This window comes from Cervus elaphus, chromosome 14 (genome assembly GCF_910594005.1).
Source record: "Cervus elaphus chromosome 14, mCerEla1.1, whole genome shotgun sequence".
Taxonomy (NCBI): Eukaryota; Metazoa; Chordata; class Mammalia; order Artiodactyla; family Cervidae; genus Cervus; species Cervus elaphus.
In genome coordinates, this window is record NC_057828.1 from 61,379,891 (window position 1) to 61,405,314 (window position 25,424).

General features: G+C 37.2%; 1 protein-coding gene across 5 annotated transcripts in view; it reads left to right on the plus strand.

Annotated features, from left to right (window-relative positions):
* RASAL2 (RAS protein activator like 2) overlaps positions 1 to 25,424 on the plus strand; it is a 392,722-nt gene that overhangs the window by 305,188 nt on the left and 62,110 nt on the right. For all 5 annotated transcript variants that reach the window (XM_043923124.1, XM_043923125.1, XM_043923121.1 and 2 more), the window contains one exon: positions 24,881 to 24,990. In XM_043923124.1, the coding sequence (XP_043779059.1) occupies positions 24,881 to 24,990 (110 nt within the window). The remainder of the gene's footprint in view (positions 1 to 24,880; positions 24,991 to 25,424) is intronic.

Genomic DNA, 25,424 nt, shown 5'->3' on the forward strand with positions numbered 1-25,424 from the left:
CTTCTGCCCATTTTTGATTGGGTTGTTTGTTTTTCTGATATTGAGCTATGTGAGCTGCTTATATGTTTTGGAGACTAATCCTTTGTCAGTTGCTTCATTTGCAGTTATTTTCTCCCATTCTGAGGGTTGTCTTTTCATCTTGTTTATAGTGTCCTTTGCTGTGCAAAAGCTTTAAAGTTTAATTTTGTCCATTTGTTCATTTTTGTTTTTATTTCCATTACTCTAGGGTGTGTCCAAGAGGATCTTGCCACAATTCAAAGAGTGTCCTGCCTGTGTTTTTCTGTTAAGAGTTTTTATATTTTCTTCCATTTGGCCTTGCATTTAGGCCTTTAATCCATTTTTAATTTGTTTTTGTTAATGGTGTTAGGAAGTGTTCAGTTAGGAGGCTGTCCAGTTTTTCCAGCAACATTTATTGAAGAGGCTGTCTTTTCTCTGTTATATATTCTTGCCTTCTTTGTCAAAGATACGGTGCCCACAGGTGTATGAGTTTATCTCTGGGCCTTCTGTCTTGTTCCATTGATCTATATCTCTGTTTTGATTACCATACCATCTTGATTACTGTAGCTTTGTAGTATAGTGTGATGTCAGAAAGGTTGATTCCTCCAGCTCTGTTTTTCTTTCTCAAGATTGTTTTGGCTATTCAGGATCTTTTGTGTTTCCATACAAATCATAAAAATTTTTTGTTCTAGTTTTTGAAGTCCTAGACATGGCAGTCAGAGAAGAAAAAGAAGAGGAATCCAGATTGGAAATGAAGAAATAAAACTCACTCTTCTCAGATGACATGATACTGTGCATAAAAAACCCTAAAGATACCATCAGAAAGTTACTAGAGTTAATCAGGGAATTTAGTAAAGTTGCAGGATCAATACACCGTAGTCCCTTGCATTCCTGTACACTAACAACAAAAAATCAGAAAGAGAAATTAATGAAACAATCCCATTCACCATTGCAACAAAAAGAATAAAATAGTCAGGAATAAACCTACCTAAGGAGACAAATGACAAACTATAAGACACCGATGAAAGAAATCAAAGATGGCACAAACAGATGGAGAGATATATCATGTTCTTGGATCAGAAAAATTAGTTATGAAAATTACTTACTACCCAAAGCAGTCTACAGATTCAGTCCAATCCTAATCAGATTTGTTGTCTTTTTGATGATAGCCATTCTTACAGGTGTGAGGTGGTATCTCATTTTGCAGATACCAGGTGGTTTTGATTTGCATTTCTCTGTTGAGTAGTGATGCTGAGCATCATTTCATGTGTTTGTTGGCCATCTATATGGTTTTTTTTTTTTAATATTGCTTCAGGTCCTTTACCCATTTATTAATCAGCTTGTTTGGTTTTTTGATGACGAGTTGTGTAACTTATTTGTATATTTTGGATACTAAGCCCTTGTTGGATTTATTGTTTGCGAACATTTTATTCTATTCAGTATGCTTTCTTTTTTGATTTGTTGATGGTTTCCTTCACTGTGCAAATGTTGATGTGGTCCTATTTCTTTATTTTTGCTATTATTTCCTTTGCCTGAGGAGACAGTTCCAAAAATTATTTGGGAAGATTGATGACAAAGAGCATACTGCCTATATTTTCTTCTAGCAGTTTTATGGTTTGAGGCCTTGCATTTGGGTCTTTAATCTGTCTTGAATTTATTTTTGTATATGGTGTGAGAACATAGTCTGGTTTGATTCCTTTGTATATAGCACTCTGGTTTTCCCATTTATTGAAAAGACTCTCTCTTCCTTATTGTATATTCTTTCCTTCTTTGTCATAGATTAATTGATCACATAAGTACAGATTTATTTCTGGGTTCTGCATTCTGTTCCATTGATCTGGGTTTCTGTTTTTATGCCAGTACCGTTCTGTTTTGATTAGTATAGTTTTGTTGTATAGTCTGAAGTCAGGATATGTGATTTGGCTCTGCTCCTTTTTCTCAAGATTATTTTGGCTATTCAGGGTCTTTCATGTTTCTGTGCAAATTTTAAAGTTATTTGTTCTAGGTTTGTAAAAAATGCCCTTAATATTTTGATAGTGAAATTTGCTCAGTCATGTCTGACTCTTTGTGACCCCGTGGACTGTACAGTATTTTGATAGGGATTGCATCAAATATGTAGATTGCCTTGGGTAGTATGGTCATTTTAAGAATATCAATTTTTCCCATCCATGCACATGGTATATCTTTTCATCTGTTTATGTCACTTAAATTTGTTTCATCTATATCTTATAGTTTTCAGAGTACAGATTTTTATCTTCTTAGATAGGTTTATTCTTAAGTATTTTATTCTTTTTGATGCAATTGTAAATGGGATTGTTTCCTTAATTTTTTTTTCTAATAGTTTGTTGTTAGTGTATAAAAGTGCAACAGATTTCTGTATGTTAATTTTGTGTCATTCAACTTTACTGAATTAATTAATGAGCTCTAGTAGTTTTGTGGCAGTCTTTAAGATTTTCTATGTATAGTATCAGGGCTTTCTCAGTGATAAAGAATCCACCTGCAGTGCAGTAGACACAGGGACATGGGTTCAATCTTTGGGTTAGGAAGATGCCCTGGAAGGCGAAATGGCAACCTACTCCAGTAATCTTGCCCCGAAAATCCCACTGATAAGAGGAGCCTGGTAGACTAAAGTCCATGGGGTCACAAGAGTCAGACACGACTGAGCAACTAAATAACAGCAACATGCATAGTATCATGTCATCTGCCGGCAGTGATGATTTTACTTCTTCCTTTCCAGTTTGGACTCCTTTTGTTTCTTTCTCTATAGGACTTTCTCTGTAGTCACTTCTATGTGAGTAGGACTTCCAATGCTATGTTGAATTAAAGTGGCAGGAGTGAACATCCTTGTCTTGTTCCTGGTCTTACAGGAAATGATTTCAGCTTTTCACTGTTGAGTATGATATAAGTTGTAGGCTTATCATATATGACCTTTATTATGTTGAAGTATGTTGCCACTGTGCCCACTTTCTGGAGAGTTTTTATCATAAATGGATGTTGAATTTTGTCAAAAGTTTATTCTGCTTCTGAGATAATCATATGATTTTTATTCTTCAGTTTGTTAATGTGATATAACATTCATTGATTTGCAGATATTGAAAAATTCTTGTGACACTGGGATAAATCCCCCGTAATCATGATGTATAATTTTTTAATGGATTGTTGGATTTGGTTTTTGGTTGCTAATATTTTGTTGAGGGTGTTTGCATCTGTGTTATCAATGATCTTGGCTTGTGTGTTTTTGTCTTTGTTTTGTTTTGTTTTTACGTATTTCTCTTGGTTTGTTATCAGAGTGAGGCTGACTTCATAGAATGAGTTTGGAAGTGTTCTTTCCTCTCCAGTTTTTTGGAGTAGTTTGAGGAGGATAGGTGTTAACCCTTCTTTAAATGTTTAGTAGAATTCACTCTTGAAGGCTGGACTTTTGTTTAGTGGTCGTTTTAAAAATTACTGATTCAGGGAAGCCCCCGGCATTTCAGTTAGGAATCAGCACTTTCACTGCTTGGGGCCCTGGTTCAATCCCTGGCTGAGGGATTGATCGCACAAGATCTCGAGATCACAGGATCTCACAAACTACACAGCATGGCCATAAGTAAATAAGTAGTAATAGGTCTGTTAGTATTTTCTGTTTCTCCCTGGTTCAGTGTTGGGAGAGTATACATTTCCAGGAGTTTGTCCATTTCTTCTAGATTGTCCACTTTATTGGCATATTGTTCCTCCTAGTAGTCTGTGATGGTCCTTTGTCTTTCTGTGCTGTCAGCTGTAACTTCTCTTTTTTCACTTTTGATGTTACTGATTTGAGCCATCTCTCTCTTTTATTTTTTTTTATTTTTTTATTTTTTGAGTCTGGTTAAGTTTATCAGTTTTATTTATTTCAAAGAACCAGCTCTTAGTTTCATTGATTATTTTATTATTGTGTTTTTAATCTCTATTTCATTTATTTCCTTTCTGATTTTTATGATTTCTTTACTTCTCAATTTCAGTTTTGTTGGTTCTTCTTTTTCAGATTCCTTTAAGTGTAAGGTTAGATTGTTTATTTGAGATTTTTCTTGTTTCCTGAGGTAGACGTGTATCTCTCCAAACCTCTTAGAACTGCTTTTTCTTTGTCCCTTAGGTTTTAGATCCCTGTGTTTTCATTTATCTTTTTTCTCCAGGTATTCTTTTAAATTTTTTATTTCTTCAGTGACCTACTGATTGTTTACTAGCATGCTGTTTTTATTATTCTTTTCTTTCCCCCCTAGTGGTTGATTTCTAGTCTCATACCTTTGTGGTTGGAAAAGATACTTGATGTGTTTTCTGTCTTCTTAAATTTATTGAGAATTGTTCTGTGGTCTAACATGTAATCTGTCCTGGAGAATGTTATATATGCACCTGAAAAGAACATGCATTCTGCTATTTTGGATGAAATGTTCTCATTATGTAACTATTAATCTGTATCATCTAATGTGTCATTTAGGCCAATGTTTCCTTACTGATTTTCTGTCTAAATAATCTGTCATTGATGTAAATGGGGTGTTAAAGTCCTTTACTATTATTGCCTTGCTGTCAGTTTCTCCTTTTTTGTTTGTTATTATTTGCGTTATGTATGCAAGTGCTCCTTTGTTGAATACACATGTCCTTATAATTGCCATAACTTCTTGTTAGATAGATCTATCATTATGTAATGTCCTTCTCTGTCTCTTGTTACAGTCTTTCTTTTAAAGTCTATTTTGCCTCATATAAGTATTTCTACCCCAGCTTTCTTTTCATTTCCATTTGCATGGAATATTCTTTTAGCTTTTGCTAGTGCTGAGATCTTCATATTAGAAGGGTGTTTTTATGACTTTTTATAGCAGTGTGATTAATGATCCACAAATCAGGAGATAGAAAATGACATTGTTCTAGATAATCTTCTTCTAAACAGTCTTCTTTTAGTATTTCCTAACATTTAGTTCCAGTGCCCCATGGTAGTTTAAATTCAGCTGGCTCCAAACTATACCCACTTGTGTTTTTCCCAAAAACTCTTTTCCTTCTGAGCTTCTAACTTTGTAGTACTACACATTTCTTCAGTTCCCAGAGCCAAAAACCTATGAGACACCCAGCTTCTTGAGCATGAGATCAGTGCAGAGTATAGGGCCTGAGCAGAAGAAGGCCGTGTTCGTGGAGTTTAATGTTCAGTGGTTGCCATCTCAAGTTCTTAATGGTTCATTTTTGGATTTGTGTTTTGTAAATGAAGTCCAATGGAATAATGGAGCACATGCAGGGGCTTGAAACCAAGGAATGGTTCCACCTCCTCCTGCCTCTCTGGGGTGGATTCTGAGTTCCCCACTTTCCTATCCCCTGAATCCCAGCCACCCTTCCTCACCCTCTGCTTCACTGAGACACAGCTATCACTCTCTGACCCTAGAGAAGCTTGTGCACAAGCATGAGAAAGATAGGGATTAGGCTGCACACTCTTGGCGGGGCTGTCCTTGCCCCCACCTGTCATCTTCACTGGTGTCTGGCTGGTGGCCAGAGGCCACAGCTCAGTTGAGGCAAGCCTCTTGTTCATCCTTACTTCCAGGATCCTAGTGAGTTGTAGTGGCAGCCATGGGAAGAAGCCTGGCTCAACTTCCCTGCCCTGGGCCAGGCACATGGGTTTGGTGGCTGGGGAAGGGCAACCTGGTAGCCAGTGGGTCACCCACACACTAAACTGTGATCTAGGGCCCCAGGTGACTCTGAAGTCTGAGGGTCTGAGGGAGCATGACATTAAATAGCAAATTAAAAATACCATAGCAAATGGAGAGAGAGAGAGACTGCTGGGAAATGTTTTTATTTTATCATCTTTAATGACACTGTTTTCCTACTTTTTGAACAAGGGCCCTAATATTTTTTCACTAAACCCCTCAGAGTATGTAGCTGGTCCTATATAATAAACTAAAGATTTTAACTCATCTCCTGGCCTCCAGTTCCTCCTTCATCCACTTAAGCTTTCACAGTGTTGCCAGACTGGTCTCTTTAAGATTTAAACTTGGTCATTACTTAACTCTCACTTGCTTAAAGTGTTTTAGTAGTTCTCTTTGGTCCCATGCCCATGTTGTTGTTGTTTAGTCACTAAGTTGTATCTGAATCTCTGTGACTGTAAGTTGCCAGGCTCTTCTGTCCATGGGATTTCCCAGGCAAGAATACAGGAGTGGGGTGCTATTTCCTTCTCAGGGAATCTTCCCGACCTAGGGATCAAACCCACATCTCCTGCACTGGCAGGCAGATTCTTTACCACTGAGCCAGCAGGGAAGGTTCTCTCCCCTATGCCCATGTACGTGACCAAATTTTGAACATTTTATTTGCTTGCACAGTGGGTTCTTTGCACTCTCCTCCCTCTCTCCCTTCTTCCTTTTCCTCATTTGCATGTCTTCAAACATAGCTAGCTTTTCCTTCAAAAATTATCAGTTACCTGCTGAAACCTTTTCCATATAACTTGTGTTTTACTGGGTGATCAAAACCAAAGTTAACTTGGCACAGAGAGCCTTTCATTATCTAGTTTTCAGCTGCCCTTCCAGTCTCATTTCTTTATACCCAATACCCTTTTCCCTACCCTCAGTTCTCTAAGCCTCCAAACTGAAAAGAGTGTTATGTCTTAGTGCTCCATCTTTGTTTAACTTAAGTTCCTCAAACAAGTTTTCCCACATGTCTTTTTCATTTCTGCCTGGTAAGGCCACCTTCTGTACTCCCTAAAAGTATTTTCATCTTTCAGAACTCAACTCCAGTGTCTTCTTCACATTAGCCTTGACCTTCTCTGTCCTTCCTTCAGGGTGGACATTTACCCATTACCATTTATGTGTATAGTTGCCTACCCTGGTCTGTGATATTCTAGTTGGTAGTCTCCAGAATGAGTGCACATACCTCACAGAGTACACTGCACCGTACACTTGGGTTGCAAAAAGAAAATAATGAATGTTTGAGTTTTTAAATTTCACTGTCTTAAGATTTTTATGTTTTTGACTGTTTTATAGTTGTATATCAGAACATTCTTATAATTTTATAGATGAGCAGTTTTAGGAATGCACACCAACAGTATTTTACTTATTTTATACATAGTCAGGACAATTTAGGGGCTTCCCCAGTTAAAGAATTCTCAGCGTTAAAGAATCTGCCTGCAATGCAGGTTCAATCCCTGGGTCAGGAAGATCCCCTGGAGAAAGGCACAGCAACCCACTCCAGTATTCTTGCCTGGAGAATCCATTGGACAGAGGAGCCTGGTGAGCTACAGTCTATAGGATCACAAAGAGCCAGACACAACTGAAGCAACTAAGCATGCACATGTGCAAGACAGTTTAAAAACTACTCTTCTAGGAGGCTCCCTTTTTCGATCTTCCCTCTCCAGCATTTATTATTTGTAGACTTTTTGATGATAGTCATTCTGGTTGATGTGAGGTGATACCTCACTGTAGTTTTTAGTTGCATTTCTCTAATAAATTAGAAGTGCTGAGCATTATTTTCATGTGCTTTTTGGCCATCTGAATGTCTTCTTTGGAGAAATGTCTATTTAGATCTTCTGCCCATTTTTTGATTGGGTGGCTTGGTTTTTTGTTACTGAGCTATATTAGCTGTTTATATATTTTGAGTGTAATCCATTGTTGGTTGCCCCATTCACAAATATTTTCTCCCATTCTGAAGGTCATCTTATCATTTTGTTTATGGTTTCCTTTGCTGTCCAAAGCTTTTAAGTTTAATTAGGTACAGTTTGTTTATTTTTATTTCCGTTACTCTAGGAGATGGATCAAAAATGCTATTGCTGCGATTTATGTCAACAAGTGTTCTTCCCTTATTTCCTTCCAGGAGTTTTATAGTATCTGGTCTTACATTTAGGTCTTTAATGCATTCTAGTTTATTTTTGTGTGTGGCGTTAGAGAATGTTCTAATTGCATTCTTTTACATGTAGCTGTCCAGTTTTCCCAGCACACTTATTGAAGAGATTATCTTTTTTCCATTGTATATTCTTGTCTCCTTTGTCATAGTATTTGACCATAGGTAAGTAAGTAAGTGTTAGTCGCTCAGTCATGCCCGATTCTTTGCGACCCCATGGACTGCAGCCCACCAGGCTCCTCTGTCCATGAGATTTTCCAGGCAAGGATACTGGAGTGGGTTGCCATTTCCTTCTCCAAGGGATCTTCCCAACCCAGGGATCGAACCCAGGTCTCCTGCACTGCAGGCAGATTCTACATGGGTGTATTTCTGGGCTTTTCTAGTGAAAGTTCATTGTCCCATTGAGCTATGTTTCTGCTTTTGTGCCTGTGCCATCCTGTTTTGATTACTGTAATTTTGGTAATATAAGTTGGTATAACCACTATGGAGAACAGTATGGAGGTTCTTAAAAAGCTGAAAATAGAACTATCATATGAGCCTGCAGTCCTACTTCTGGGCATATCTCCAGAGAGAGCCTTAATTCAAAAAGATACAGTGCACTCCAGTGTTCATTGCAGCACTGTTTACAATAGCCAAGACATGTAAGCAACCTGAATGTTCATTAACAGATGAATTCATAAGGAAGATGTGGTACATATATACAGTGGAATATTACTCAGCCATAAAAAAGGAATGAAATAATGCCATTTGCAGCAACATAGATGGACCTACAGATTGCCATACTATGTAAAGTAATATGAAGACAAGTATCATATGATGTCACCTATGTGTGGAATCCTTAAAAAAAATGATACAAATGAACTTATATACGAAATAGAAATAGATCAACAGACATAGAAAGCAAACTTATGGTTACCAAAGATGAAAGGGGAATGGGAGGGATAAAATAGGAGTTTGGGATTTACACACTTCTGTATATAAAATAGGTAATGACAACAATCTACTTTATAGCACAGAGAACTATACTCAATATTTTATAATAGCCTGTAAAAGAAAAGAATCTGAAAAAATATATATATATATATAATCTGTAACTGAATCACTTTGCTATACACCTGAAGCTGTCACAACATTGTAAATCAACTATACCTTAGTAAAAATGAAACTTAAAAAAATAAGGACAATATTAGGAAAAAAAACTCTTAGAAAATCAAGACTGTGTCTTATTCATTTAACTCCAGCACTGGTCTTTTCTTCTTCCTGATCTGTTTATGAAAACTCAGTAAATAGTGACATTCATGATTGCCCAAGGTATACACATTGCAAAGACACTAACATTTTATGCCATAGTATTTTTATCATTAGTAGATTGTTTTAAGTTAATCAACATTATATATTGGATTTTAAAAAAAGATATCTACCTTATCTGTTAAGGAAAATAGAATTAAGGGTGGAATACGGTGAGTAGAAAGAAAAAATTTTCTTTCACTGGAAGCCCTGTGAGATTAATGGTAAAAAGAGTGACTTGTGGGGACTATCTTAGTTTGCTTCTCACTCAAATTATAATTGAAAGTGTAGGAATGTGGTCTGCTCTCAGCTTTTTAAAAGTTAAATGGAAAAAAAAAAAAAGCTAATACATCTAGCAGAAGGGAAGGTCAAAACCTGATGATCTGTCCTTGGCTACCTGGGCTCATAGTTTATGCATTCAGTGAGACCATCACTGTCAACTCAGAAGCACTTCTCCATTAAAATCAGCTACCTGCAGTTCAGAAAGGCTTTGCACTCTTCTGCCCATATGATCTAAGGCCAGTGTCACCTGCCTTTTTAATTCTGCCAGAGTAACAGCACAAGGATCTTATTAGCATTTAGGAATTCAGACCAAGAATAGGGAAAAGAGTTGTACGACCCATATTTTTTTTAATGTATATTCAGCTTTTTATAATGTATGTTCAGTTGGCATCTCCCTTGTGTGACTAAGAGAAAATTGTTTGACCTCTTCTGAGTCCTATGGTGCCTTTTTTATGATAATGAAATATCACACAAATATTTTAAGATCTTGCAGGTTTACAGATTAAAAGGTATTGTATGCTGCTACTGCTACTAAGAACCAATTTGTTATTATTTTGAGGCCTGAATTCATAATAGAAGAAAATTTTTGCAGGATTAGAAAGAAGTACAGTTAGGAAGTAGCCTCTAGAAGTTATATAACTATGCCTAGTAAAATCTTTTCCCTGGTGCCTATCTCCCTGCCTTCCTCCACTTAATTGTATACCTAAAAAAAGAAAAAGAAGAGCTTATCCTGGCTAGTAATTAGATTGTTTTACTTTGTACCTTTCACTCACTACCATTTCAATAATATGGATTTTAAGTGCATTTTGTTTCACCAGAGGCAGGAAAATTTTTATTTTTTTTAAATAATAGGTTCCAAAATCCTCCTTCATCTTCAATGCTGTTATTCTTAGAGTCCTAGAAATGAGAGCTAGAAAACCTCAATTAAATTCATCTAGTTCATCTCCCCTGACAATGAAAAAACATCTTTCATATTATATTATATGATGCTTTTTTCAGGCTTCCATGATAACCTCTGGGAGACTGTCCAACAGACTAATAGACCTCACTTAGGGAGAATGTTCTCATTCTTAGTTTTGACCCTTCATTTCTCATTATTTGATTCCTGAAAGCCATCTTCCCTAATATTCATACTCTGTGAGCTTGAGTAACATCAGCCGTCTCTTCTAGCGGTAAGAAAATCAACACATACCTCATTAGCAGGAACTGAGGGTGGTCTGTATAAATGTGTATTTCAGATACTAAGTTTTTCCTCTTTAAATACCAGATTTGGTTTTATTTTAATAATATTGAGGTTATTTTTTTCCCTTCAGATGTATTAGATCTTTTCCCTACATTGTTAAGTGAATTGGAATTTTCCTAATTCAATCATTATTAGCATTCTGCAAATATATGTTAGGTAGCCCACTGTATACTAAGCATTGAAGTAATATAATGATGAGCTCAATAATGTATGCCTTTAGGAGTTAAGACTCAGTAGGGGATATAAAATTGAAGTACAAAGAATTATTGGTCAAGACAGGAAAACAGTAGTATGAACAAAAGATCTTAGGTAATTAAAATTGAGAGACTAACTCTTACTAGCAAAATCAAGAAGGATTTTGTGAGGAGTTGGTATTCAAAGTAAATAGTGTAGGGACAACTGAGTGGCCATTTTGGAAAAAAAAGATAAAATTAAATGTAAGATGTATCTCTTACCTTACATGAAAAACTCCAAATGGATTAGGGATCTAAGTGTAAAAAATAAACAAACCATACAACTGCTAGAAGAAAGCAGAGAGGAATTCCTCTTTACTTTAAAAAAAAAAAAAAACACTCTTCTTTAATGAATGGTTACTGAAAAGCCAGAGGCAAAAAAAAAATTTTTTTTTAATACATGTTAAAAAAACATCATCAAGTTAAAAGACAACTGACTGATGCACAACATATAGATATCAGCACTTAAAAATGAGAGACAAATGATCAAAACCTCAATAGGAAAACTGAAAAAAGAGATGAATAGATAATTCTCAAAAACTATAAAAATTGTTCTGAACATATAATAACGACATTCATACTCACAATCAGAAATGCAGGTCAAAACAGCATAGAGATACTACCTCATGTTTTAGCTACCAAAAACTGTCGAGTATGATAAATTCAGTTGGTGAGGTTATGGGGAACAAACACTTTCATATATTGCTGATGGGAATGCACACTGGTGCAGCCCTCTTCGAGGGGATTTTTGGCAAATCTACACATGCACCATTCTATCCAGCAGTCCCACTTTTAGCTGTCTGCCTTCAAAATACAGCCTGCACCATTATGAAAATACATATATACAAAGTATTCCTTGCAGCATCATTTATAATTGTAAAATATTGGAAATAACCCAATGTCCACCCATAAGAAACTAATTACGTGAATTATGTGTGCAAGGTAGAGTAATGGACTCTCAAAGATATACATATCCTAATGTGCAGAATCTATTAATAGATTGCCATATATGGCAAAAGAGACTGTTGCAGATGTGGTTAAGGCTAATGACCTCAAGGTGGGAAGAGCATCCTAGATTATCCAGGTGGTTTCATTCTAGTAACAGGTAGTGGTGGTGGTTTAGATGCTTTATTGTGACTGATGCCTGCGACCTTATGGACTATAGCCTGCCAGGCTCCTCTGTTCATGGAATTTCCCAGGCAAGTAACAGGAGGCCTTAGAAATTGAGAACATTTAAGAGAGATAAAACATTGCTAGCTTTGAAGATGGAGGAATACGACCATGAGCCAAGGAATATGAGTGACCTTAAGATGCTGGAAAAGGCAAAAAACATTCTTCCATAGAGCCTTCAGAGAGGAATAAAGCCCTGCTGACACCTTGATTTTAGCCAGATGACACCTCTGTTGGACTTCTGACCTACAGAATTATAATAAATTTGTACTGTTTAAGTCTCTGTGTTTGTGGTAATTTGTTACAGCAGCAATAGAAAACTAGTACAGTGATAAACTGGTGAAATTAGAATTCTGTAATTTCAGTCAGTATGTCACTGACCACGGTTCTTGACCTTAATCAGTAGCAACTGATAAGAAGAGACAAGAAGTTCAGACAGGGCCCTGTCGGGGCCCTGTTGCAGCAGGAGGGAGTGAAAGCAGATAACAATTTCCCTTGCTCTGTCCTTATGGGGCAGGCGAGCTGGTTCCTTACATGGAGTGAGGGCCGGGGTGGGTACAGGGGCGGAGCCAGAGAAGTGACTTCGGTAGTCTGCCCACCTCGTTGTGGTGCTGTGTGCAAGGAGCATCCGCAGTACCCTGCTTTTGCTCCCAGCTCCTCAGAAGTGGCATTTGGGGTTTTGGTCTTTTTGTATCTTGTTGTTCATAACTTGTCCCAACTGCACATGTTACATGTATGTAGTTATTTTTAGTTCCTTATAGCTTCTTTGTATTTTGTTGCTGGAGGACATGCTTATCCGGGTGCAAGCACTGCAGCAAAGGGTCCTAGATCCCAGCCTATCTTAAGTATGGTAACTGTGTTAATTTCCTAGTTGTCATAATTATGTGCATGCTCAGTCACTAAGTCATGTCCAACTCTTTGCGACCCCAAGGACTGTAGTCCGCCACGCTCCTCCGTCCATGGGATTTCCCAGGCAAGAGTGCTGGAGTGTGTTGTCATTTCTTCCTCCAGGGGATCTCCCTGACCCAGGAATGAAACCCCCAACTCCTGTGTCTCATGGATTGCCAGGTGTATTCTTGACCACTGAGCCACCTGGAAAGTCATAATTTATAATTCTGTGGTTACATAAGATGTTAGTGTTAGATGAAGGTGGACAAAGGAAAACTCTTTGTACTATTTTTCCAAACGTAAAGGAAAAAATATCAGAGATTGCTTCCCTTCTCAAGATTCTGCCCCCCAACTCACCTCATTGACATATTTATGTTAGTCACCATTTCTTTTCCACTATTCCTCTGAATTTCCAATGGCTTTTAACTCTTGTTAAAAAGTAAAGACTTGTTTACAAAAATTTTTAGCAGATTTATTCTTAATGGATCCAAAATGAAAACATCCCAAAAGTCCATTGGTTGGCAAATGGGTAAACCATTTTTGGTACATCTGTACAGTGGAATAAAAAGGAAGCAACTAGTAACACATGCACCATTATGGATAAATTTCAAAAACAGTATGCTAAGTGAAAGAAGACTCCTTACCACATAATTCCATTTATATAACATTCTAGAACAGATGAAACTACAGGAACAAATCAGATTAGTGATTTCTAAGGGTTAAGGGAAGAGGAAGGGATTGACTATAAAGGGACACAGATAAATTCTTTGAGTGATAGAAATATTCTGTATCTCAACTGCAGTAGTTCACATTAGTCAAAACTCATGAAACTGTATTCCTAAAAAATAGTGAATTTTGTTTATAAATTACATTTCTATGAATCTAATTTTTAATAGAAAAGATATATTTAAAGCATAATATAAAAAGTTGAAAATAAAAGTTTTAAAAACTTTTAACTGGAAGATAATAATCAAAAGAAATCTGGCATAACAGTGTTGTATCAAGTGAAGATAAATCTTTAAAGCAAATTGTTGGGGATAGAGAAGGTATGCTTTATATATTCTAGTGATAATCATATCAATAAGTTATATTATGATGCTATATATAGTAATTATGGGGCTTCCCAGGTGGCACTAGTGTTAAAGAACCCACCTGCCAATGCAGAAGACATATGAGACGTGGTTTCATTCCCTGGGTCAGAAAGATCTGCTGGAGGAGAGCATGGCAACTCACTTCAGTATTCTTGCCTGGAGAATCCCATGTATGGAGGAACCTGGCGGGCTCCAGTTTGTAGGGTCGAAAAGAACTGGACACAACTGAAAAGACTTAGCATGCACACACGCATAACAATTATAATGTTATATAATACTATTTTACTTTTATATTTTAATATAATCTAATAATATCATTAGCATAGTTTAGATAGTGCATATATGTTCACTCTATTAACTTCTGTGCTTTTGTATGTTTAAGAGTTTCATAATAAAAGTTTCACTTCCTTTAACAAAAGAGAATCATTGGATGCGTGTCAAAAATGCAGATTGCTGCTTCACACCAGAGATTCTGATTCATCAGCTCTGCACTAGAAAAACAATTGTAATTTATGATAGAACCTTTTCTTTTCCTCTGTGATGCTCAAATTTGTAGACAAACAAAAACAAAACAGATAACCGTAAATCAAAAAGCCCCACTAGAGGAGAAATTACTCACACTGAAACTGCTTATTACCTATAAACCACTTTGTAACTGTTAATTGTTTTGTTATTATCCTTGTTACCTGGCGTTTCCCTTTCTGTTTAGACTTCCAACAACTGGAAGATTAAGTAAAATATTATAACTGAAAAGTAAAGTTTGACATTTTCAGTTATCCTTCCTTTTCCTTTTTCCTTGTTAGCTTTCTACAATTAGATTTTAGTTAACATTTATCAAACATCTATAAGTTCCTAAGTTACAAGAACAAGCAAGAGAGTCAGTTATGTATGACTTAGCCCTTCTTCTTAGATAATTATGAACCATAGTAATATGAACAGCTGAAATATACAAAACACTCAGAGACTAATTTACTAATTAAACTGAAACTTAAAAAGCAAGGATAAAAACAGTTCTCACCTGGGTTCATTCTAGTTGACAAGGTGACATTTTCTTGGTATGAGTCTAGAACATTTTAAGGAACTGCTATTAAAATTACTTAATCACCTAGAATCGTTTAATCCCTTGTGTGGTCACTGATATGGAAAAGTCTCAAGCAGTATTAAAGCAGGGTTCTGTTGCACACTACTGTGTGTGTGTGTGAAAGGTGATGACATGTTTCTCTGCTGCTTCTCCACGTCTTAAGGGAACAGCAGCTGTGCTAGGACGCCCGCAAGTCAGTGTCTCTGATTACCACCACTGAGGCTTCTGAGAGCGGTTGCATAGCAGCAGTTTTATTTCAGTTACCAATCATGCCCTGATAGCCAAGTTCAGTCTTTTGGGGGTTACTCCAGTTTGTAGGTGGTGAACCACTTTTATCGCTATCTTAACATTTACCAAGCTCCAGAGAAAGACACCGTTTGACTTTTTCTCTTTCACTGGCTGTTGCTAATTTTAAGCCTTATTTTGACAAAAAAAAGAGTGAGTATCAACTTCTTAATCTAAGTCATTTTAGTTGTATCAATTGCCATGACAGTGTTGTTGTTTAAAACAGGAAATTTTTTACTATTTTTAAGAACCGTAAATGGTAGCAAAGAGCATTTCAAAGGAGACTTGGATGGGGTAGGGTTTGTTTGAAGGGTTTTATTGGTGTTCTTTCAGATTAGGTTTGGGTCATTTAAAAAGACGAAATCAAGTTTATTTGTAGTCTTCTCCTTTGTTTGCATTTATACTATAGGATTTTTAGGGTACATTTATAGGAGTATCATTTACTCTTCAAATTAACATAAGACATAGATATCATAACTTTATGTGAAAGAGAGAGGGAGATTTTCCTAACTGGTATTCATCTATTTTAAAATTTTATATTTGGATTTTTTTTTCTCAGTGACCATAGAATCAGTTACATCTAAAAGTAATTTTAGCAGGATTTCAATTTTCCTCTAGTTTAATTTTATAGATAGGAACCTTAGGAGCAAATTTTTCTAAGTCAAATGTCACATTAGTGGAGATTTTTAATTTGTTTTCTTTTTTTCTCTCATATTTTTGAATTGTCATATTACATTTCTGTCTCTTTGTGATATATAATTCTATAATAAGATACATGTAAAAATTAAGTATAGTATACATGGGGAAAATGCATTATACTATAGTGTTTAGAGTATTTGAAGAGAAATTAGAATGTAGAGAATTAGTACAACATTATAGTTAAAAAGCTAGAGTTACAGAGTCAGACCACCTGAACTTGAAGCTTTACTCTGCCACTTGGCAGCAGTGTGATTTGGGAAAAGCCAGAGAACTTCTCCATATCTCGGCTATTGATAGACAGTGATCAACTGTTCATGGAGAAAATGACTGCTCATATATTGCACACTCCTGCTCAAAATCATATTAAAGTTTCATAGCTGAAAGTATTTTTCTCAGAAAAGCAAATACTTACTTATGACTGTTTTGAATGGTCTTGCCTCTCATTGTAGATTTCCTTAGAAATCAGAGCACAAGCTGAGGTCCTTACAGTGGCCTCCAGGATCTACACACCATACCACCTACCCCACTACCCAGACTAGCACCAGCCTGCTACCTCCCTGACCTCATTCCCCACAACTCTCCTTACTGCTTTCTCCATTCCAGCCTCAGTGACTTCTTGACTCTTTTTTTGATCATACCAGGCATGCTTTTGCCTTAAAGCCTTTGCTGAGCCTAGTCGCATTGCCTGGAATGCTTTTCCCTTCCAGTATCTGCTGGAAGTATCAAGGCTGACTCACCTCCTTCAAGTCTTTATTCAATATAATCTTCTTAAGGTCTGCCATGACCACTTTGTATTCCCAATCCTCTTTACACAGCTCTTTTTTTTACAGTGCTTTTCTTTTGTTAATTTACTTTGTTCTTTGTTTATTGTCTGTTTCCTTCCACTGGTATGTAAGATTAATGAAGGAAAAGATTTTTGTTTATTTTGTTCATTGATATATCTCAAGTGCCTCAAGTATCTGACAAATAAATATATGAAGAAATGAAGCTTTTTCAGTACTAGCATTAGACTGGGTTTAAATTCTGACTCTTCACCTATTAACTCTATGACCTAAATCAAGTTATTGAATACCTACTTTGTTGAGTTGTTCCATGAATTAAATATTACCACATATTGGAAAGTACATGGCCAGTGCTTGATAACCCAGGAAGCCTTCAATAAATTCATTCAGCAACAAATGTTTACTGAACACTTATGATATACCAAGTATCACTTACAGGCACTGGCTTATATCACTGAGCAAAATAACCCCAAATCCCTGATATTGTGGGTATTATTTTTAGTTTCCTTTCCTTTCTTCATTGCAGTAGTTTCTAGAAGGAAAAAAATCATGATTTCACCTAACCTGTTCAATAGTCTCTCATCCTAGATTTATGTTCAACTAATACTTATAGGTACCCATTTCCCATTACTTTAAAAGTACTTTTGCATTCAGTTATCTTATTCTTTGAGATGGCCTTAGGAAGAGAAATTTTTAATCCTCATTTTACCTCTAAGAAACCTGAAACCTCAAAGTTACGATTTGTCCAGCGTCATGCAACCAGGAGAAATCTGAGCCAGGATTTGAAGCCATACTTCCTGACTCAGGGCTCCCTACTCTCTCCATGATGGCACTTGTACCAAAAACACCATGATGCGTTTTATTCATTTCACTGCCTGTTTAGTTTCAGTTCTACAAACATACACTGGGCCCCTACTAGATGCCAGATACCAGCCTTGCCCAAGAATGCAAAAATTGTTTAGTCCCTGTCCTGAGAAGTTCAGAATTTAATAGGGAAGACTGTTAACACATTAGTGGGTTTGCAGGGTGCTAAATGTAACACTGACTATATTTATAGATTCTTGGAATCACATAGGAGAGACACCTAATCTACAGCAGAGTCAGGGATTGCCAAAATAGACACCTTAGAGGAGATCATGGCTCAGCCTAGTCTGAAAGGATGACTTAACCAGGGAAGAGGGAGGGAATATGAGCAGTAGCAGAGATCCATGACACATTGGAGGCTTTTAGAGTTGCTGGCGTCTAAAGCACAAAGCAGGGAATGGCCAGGGATCAGGCTAGAGCAGTTAGTGTCTACCAGATGTTACCACACCCTACAGGTAGAACTCTTACCAGGACTATTCTCTTAGGTACCTTTAGGTCAATTATTCCCGTCCACTCAGCTGCAGCCAGGGCTGTTCACAGTACAGAACCTACTGACCTGTATATAAGGAATTGCTCAGAAGGGCTGGTGGGCAAGAGGACATGCCATATACTCTGAGGCTTCCCAAAGGGAATAATGTTGCTGGAAGGCTCAGTGCACCCTGGTTAGTCCAGGCAAAGGTATAGAAGGAGCCAAGCTTTGAGCTAAATAGTCTTCTCAGATGAAAACTATAATTCAGTTACGTCAAGGAAATGAAAACAGAATTTTGTAGTAGCTTCTACTACCTCACCAACCACTCTGGGCCATTTTACAATTTCCCTTATCTGTATTCCGTCAACAACCATAATTTTATGGATATAGTTGTGAGATTTATTTATTGAGCACTTATTAAGGTTTAATCCCTGTGGTGGATGTTAAGATAGATACAGCATTATCAGTTCAGTTCACTTCAGTCGCTCAGTTATGTCCGACTCTTTGCAACCCCATGGAACATAGCATGCCAGGCCTCCCTGTCCATCACCAGCTCCTGGAGTTTACCCAAACACATGTCCATTGAGTCAATGATGCCATCCAGTCATCTCATCCTCTGTCGTTCCCTTCTCCTCCTGCCTTCAATCTTTCCCAACAGCAGGGTCTTTTCAAATGATTCAACTCTTCGCATCAGGTGGCCAAAGTATTGGAGTTTCAGCTTCAACATCAGTTCTTCCAATGAACACTCAGGACTGATCTCCTTTAGAATGGACTGGTTGGATCTTCTTGCAGTCCAAGGGACTCTCAAGAGTGTTCTCTGACAACACAGTTCAAAAGCATCAATTCTTCTGTGCTCAACTTTCTTTAGAGTCCAACTCTCACATCCATACATGACTACTGGAAAAACTATAGCCTTGACTAGACAGACCTTTGTTGACTACGTAATGTCTCTGCTTTTTAATATGCTGTCTAGGTTGATCATAACTTTCCTTCCAAGGAGTAAGCATCTTTTAATTTCATGACTGCATTCACCATCTGCAGTGATTTTCGAGCCCAGAAAAATAAAGTCAGCCACTGTTTCCACTGTTTCTCCACTTATTTGCCATGAAGTGATGGGACCAGATGCCATGATCTTAGTTTTCTGAATGTTGAGCTTTAAGCCAACATTTTCACTCTCCTCTTTCCCTTTCATCAAGAGGCTCTTTAGTTCTTCTTCACTTTCTGCCATAAGGGTGGTATCATCTGCATATCTGAGCTTATTGATATTTCTCCCGGCAATCTTGATTCCAGCTTGTGCTTCCTCCAGCCCAGTGTTTCTCATGATGTACTCTGCATCGAAGTTAAATAAGCAGGGTGACAATATACAGCCTTGACGTACTCCTTTTCCTATTTGGAACCAGTCTATTGTTCCATGTTCAGTTCTAACTGTTGCTTCCTGGCCTGCATACAGATTTTTCAGGAGGCAGGTAAGGTGGTCTGGTATTCCCATCTCTTTAAGAATGTTCCACAGTTTATTGTGATCCACACAGTCAAAGGCTTTGGCATAGTCAATAAATCATGAATAGATGTTTTTCTGGAACTCTCTTGCTTTTTCGATGATCCAGCAGATGTTGACAATTTGGTCTCTGTTTCCTCTGCCTTCTAAATCCAGCTTGAACATCTCAAAGTTCATGGTTCACGTATTGCTGAAGCCTGGCTTGGATAATTTTGAGCATTACTTTCCTACCGTGTGAGATGAGTGCAATTGTGTGGTAGTTTGAGCATTCTTTGGCATTTCCTTTCTTAGGGATTGGATGAAAACGGACCTTTTCTAGTCCTGTGGCCACTGCTGAGTTTCCAAATTTGCTGGCATATTGAGTGCAGCACTTTCACAGCATCATCTTTTAGGATTTGAAATAGCTCAACTAGAATTTCATCACCTCCACTAGTAGCTTTGGTTGTAGTGATGCTTCCTAAGGCCCACTTGACTTCACATTCCAGGATGTCTGGTTCTAGGTGAGTGATCACACCATCATGATTATCTGGGTCATGAAGATCTTTTTTGTACAGTTCTGTGTATTCTTCCCACCTCTTCTTAATATCTTCTGTTTTTAGGTCCATACCATTTCTGTCCTTTATTGAGCCCATCTTTGCATGAAGTGTTCCCTTGGTATCTCTGATTTTCTTAAAGAAATCTGTAGTCTTTCCCATTCTATTGTTTTCCTCTGTTTCTTTATGCTGATCACTGAGGAAGGCTTTCTTATCTCTCCTTGCTATTCTCTGGAACTCTGCATTCAAATGGGTATATCTTTCCTTTTCTCCTTTGCCTTTTGCTTCTCTTCTTTTCACAGCTATTTGTAAGGCCTCCTCAGGCAGCCATTTTGCTTTTTTGCATTTCTTTTTCTTGGGGATGTCCTTGATCCCTGTCTCCTGTACAGTGTCACAAACCTCCGTCCATAGTTCATCAGGCACTCTGTCTATCAGATCTAGTCCCTTAAATCTATTTCTCACTTCCACTGTATAATTGTAAGGGATTTGATTTAGGTCATACTTGAATGGTCTAGTGGTTTTCCTGACTTTCTTCAATTTAAGTCTGAATTTGGTAATAAGGAGTTCATGATCTGAGCCATAGCCCGCTCCCGGCCTTGTTTTTGCTGACTGTATAGAGCCTCTCCATCTTTGTCTGCAAAGAATATAATCAATCTGATTTCAGATTGGCCATCTGGTGATATCCATGTGTAGAGTTGCCATCTGGTGATGTCCATGTGTAGAGTTGTTGGAAGAGGGTGTTTGCTATGACCAGTGCTTTCTCTTGGCAAAACTCTATTAGCCTTTGCCCTGCTTCATTCTGTACTCCAAGGCCAAATCTGCCTGTTACTCCATGTGTTTCTTGACTTCCTACTTTTGCATTCAAGTCCCTATAATGAAGAGGACATCTCTTTTGGGTGTTAGTTCTAAAGGGTCTTGTAGGTCTTCATAGAACTGTTCAACTTTAGCTTCTTCAGCGTGACTGGTTGGGGCATAGACTTGGATTACCATGATATTGAATGGTTTACCTTGGAAACGAACAGAGATCATTCTGTAGTTTTTAAGACTGTATCCAAGTACTGCATTTCGGACTCTTTTGTTGACTATGAGGGCTACTCCATTTCTTCTAAGGGGTTCCTGCCCACAGTAGTAGATATAATGGTCATCTGAGTTAAATTCACCCATTCCAGTCCATTTTAGTTCGCTGATTCCTAGAATGTCAACAACCACTTCCAATTTGCCTTGATTCATAGACCTAACATTCCAGGTTCCTATGCAAATATTGCTGTTTACAGCATCGGACCTTGCTTCTATCCCCAGTCACATCCACCACTGGGTGTTGTTTTTGCTTTGGCTCCATCCCTTCATTTTTTCTTATGTTATTTCTCCACTGATCTCCAGTAACATATTGGGCACCTACTGACCTGGGGAGTTCCTCTTTCAGTATCCTATTATTTTGCCTTTTCATACTGTTCATGGGGTTCTCAAGGCAAGAATACTGAAGTGGTTTGCCATTCCCTTCTCCAGTGGACCACATTCTGTCAGACCTCTCCACCATGACCCATCCGCTTGGGTGGCCCCACTCAGCATGGCCTAGTTTCATTGAGTTAGACAAGCTGTGGTCCCTGTGATCAGATTGGCTAGTTTTCTGTGATTGTGGTTTCAGTCTGTCTGCCCTCTGATGCCCTCTCTCAGCACCTACCATCTTACTTGGGTTTCTCTTACCTCAGACGTGGGTTATCTCTTCACGGCTGCTCCAGCAAAGCGTAGCTGCTGCTCCTTACGTTGGACGAGGGGTATCTCCTCACAGCTGCCGCTCCTGACCTTGGACGTGGGGTATCTCCTCTCTGCCAGTTATATATTAATAGCTGGACAAATCAACTTTCCAATCTTATTTGTCGTTATAACTCATAATTTACCAAACAAACTAAATCTACTTAATATATAACCTGTGTGTTGTTCTTCTCATGCTGTGTTCTCCTCAATGCCTCCAAATCCAAATCATGTCTTCCCTCTGGGACCTAGCATATACCACTTCTTCCATATAATTTCCGTTCATTTCAATAGATGGTGCAACCTCTTCTTTCTCTAAACTCCTGAAATAATTTCCTGTGTACCTCTCTAAAATAATACCATGTTTCATCAATTCTGAGATATAAATTTTTTCACATTTAACATCTCCATATATTATCTTTTAAAACATGCCGTTCATCATCAATGTTCTTGAAAGAGAGAATATATCCTGGTATTTTGTGGAAAAACATGAACAACAACTACTCTGAGTCAAAAAAATAGTTCAGAAGAATGAAGAAGCATTAAATACCTTAACCAGTTTGTGTATGTTCTTTCTTTGTGTGTACTATGTGATACATGACAAAACCTGCCAACCTAAGTCATTAAAAAAACAACTTCTTTAATGCAAAATAAAGAGTCTAAGTGGTAAGTCATTTTGTTATAGTTTAATTGGCAGCTTTTTTTCTTAGTACACATAAAATAATGGTGTGACAATCACTGGTGTCCTAGATTCAAAGAAATAAGATAGTTTTATTTTGTGATTAAATATGTCAGGCATTAAGAACATGTACCTTCCTAATACATGTTATATTATATATATTTATATTTATTTCTAGTCCTGTATTAAACTGTAGGCCTTTTGAGGGCAGGGATTTTATTTAATCCTTGATACCCTTATAATAGCTGTTATAATGCTTTATACCATATACATATGAAATAAATATTTAATAAATAAATGGATTAAAATATGAAGTATGATATAAAAGTGCCACAGAAAGATAAAGTACTATATGAGTGAACATCTACTAGTACATTCTCAGTTAACTACTTAACTATAGTTTTGTTAGAAATGTATTTATATATGATATTTAGTTGGGTCCTTGGGCTGAATCTCAACTTAGGCTCGTGGTTTTTGAACCAACAATAAATGATCCTAATAGAATTCTATAAATTTCGGTCTTGCTTGCTGACTGCATTCATAAGAAAATGTGGTGACTCGTCTTGATTGAATCATAGAAGGTAGTAAATAAAGCCTCTGCCTTGGAGAACAAATGACAGTGACTTTCCCTAATGATGCTAAGATTACACAGGAAACCAGGCAAATGCCTGTCTCTAAGAAATATAGTACTTTTAAAATAGCCTTGTTTTTTTCCCTCCAATCAATCTCAATACACCTATGATAAAAAACCTGGGAAATAAAAAACAGCTTAAGGAATTTTGTCTGTGTGTGATTTTCTAGTTTTTACCCTTATTCTTTGGGCTACAAGAACAGGAAATAACACAAGCATTTTTCTTCAGTCGGCTAAATAGTTCCAATTCTGATTCAAATAAGTAATTTCCATCATTCTCTCGGAGTGCTTATGTGTTTGCAAACTATTCTTGGCGTGGAAAAGCAGTGGTAGTCCACTCTGCTCTTCACCGGATATCTCCACTTATCTTTCTGGATTGTACATTCTTTCCCTGTTGAAGTTAGGCATGGTCATGTGACTTTTTGTTTAATAAAATGAGACCATTAGTGACATAAAGCTTTCGGAGCAAGTACAAAATTTCCCACACTTCCTCTATCCTGCTGCAGCAACTATAGAAGCACAGAGATGGAGCCATCCTTAGCACAAGGCCCTGCGTGAGGACAGCATAGAGCCAGGTCCCCATCATATTTGACCTGCTCAGAGATATGTAGTATGTTTTGTGTGAGATTATTATTTTGTGTGTGTGTGAAATTTGTGTGTGATATTTTGTGTGAGATTATATTATTGTACAGTTATTAGATAAGTATAACCTAGCTTATTGTGATTAATATAGTCTTTACTCCAAAACAGTGGGGCTTAATGGTAACTAAAAGAATATAACAGATTTAATGTACTGTTATTGGCCTAGTATTTTTTTCTTCCTTTTGGAAATATTATTGTACACAGATTCTATAAGCTAATAATATTCATCACCAGGTGATTAGAGTCATTTCCACGCATCAAAATACTTTTCTTTGAATTACAATCTTTTGTCAAAACATTTTGAGATACCTCTGTAAGATGTCCTTTCATCTGCCAACAGTAGAATTGTTTCTTAAAAGAAGTGCTCATTGATGTTCATTCTTGTATTTATTTTTTTATTCAGCAAGCTTTTTTGAATGTCCATTATTTGCCAGGTGCTAAGACTGGACGATGTTCAAGGCACTCTGGATGGTTTGGTAGAAGTGGCACAAAGTAAGAAGGGGCTAAAAACTATAAGGCACTTTGTTCTTCTGCAGTCTAGGTGCTTCACTGGTTTCATAAATGATACATACCAATTTCATTTTAAAAGAGTTAAACTACATTTAAAAGTTAACATCATAAATACCATATCCAAGGTGACATAGATCACATTAAGCCACTGTTGAGACCACCAACATATGACCTTAAAAGTTAGAAGTTTCTTTACCATAGCTAGTATAGAGACTGTTTAAGAAATAAGAACTTAAGTGCCATCAAAAAGTCTCACTCTCCCAATTATCTTAGTTTCCAGCAACTGTGTTTTACAGATTAAAAAATTAGAAGCTGGATTCTGTTTCTGGTCTTCATTATAAGAATCTGAGTAGCTTTTATAGAGGCAGCGCAGATGAGTTAGGAGACAGCAAGGTCTTTTGCTGCTTTTGTTCTTTTTCCTAATATCACCTTCTGCCTTTTCATTCTAGGGGTTCTTCAGCAAGCGCCTAAAAGGCTCCATCAAGAGGACCAAAAGCCAGTCAAAGCTTGACCGAAACACGAGCTTCCGGCTTCCCTCTTTGCGCAATACCGATGACAGGTAGGCGTTCCCTTACTTAAAACACAGAAAGTGTTTTACAGTGCATTTTGGCAAGATATTTTGGTCTTCTCTAGCTGTGCATCAGTGATAGTCCTAGAGAACTGATAAAAAAATTTTTCTATTTTGTCTTGCTCATATTGAGGCACGGTACAAAATATTAGCTTACATATCAAACCAGTTTAAAAATTTTATAATATTGGAGAGTGTGCAGATACCTAAGAACTAATTTAAGAGTCAGTTATGCTATTTCTGTCAAATTGTGTTCTAGTGGTCCAAGGTGTATCTTTCTTCTGTAGAATGGTTTTAAGGGATGCTGATGGCTATAGCAAACATTTTCTCAGCACTATACTAAGTGCTTTATATACTTTATCTTGTTTAATCTTTAGAATAACCCTGTAAGAGAAATAGTAATATTAGCACCATTTTACAGATGA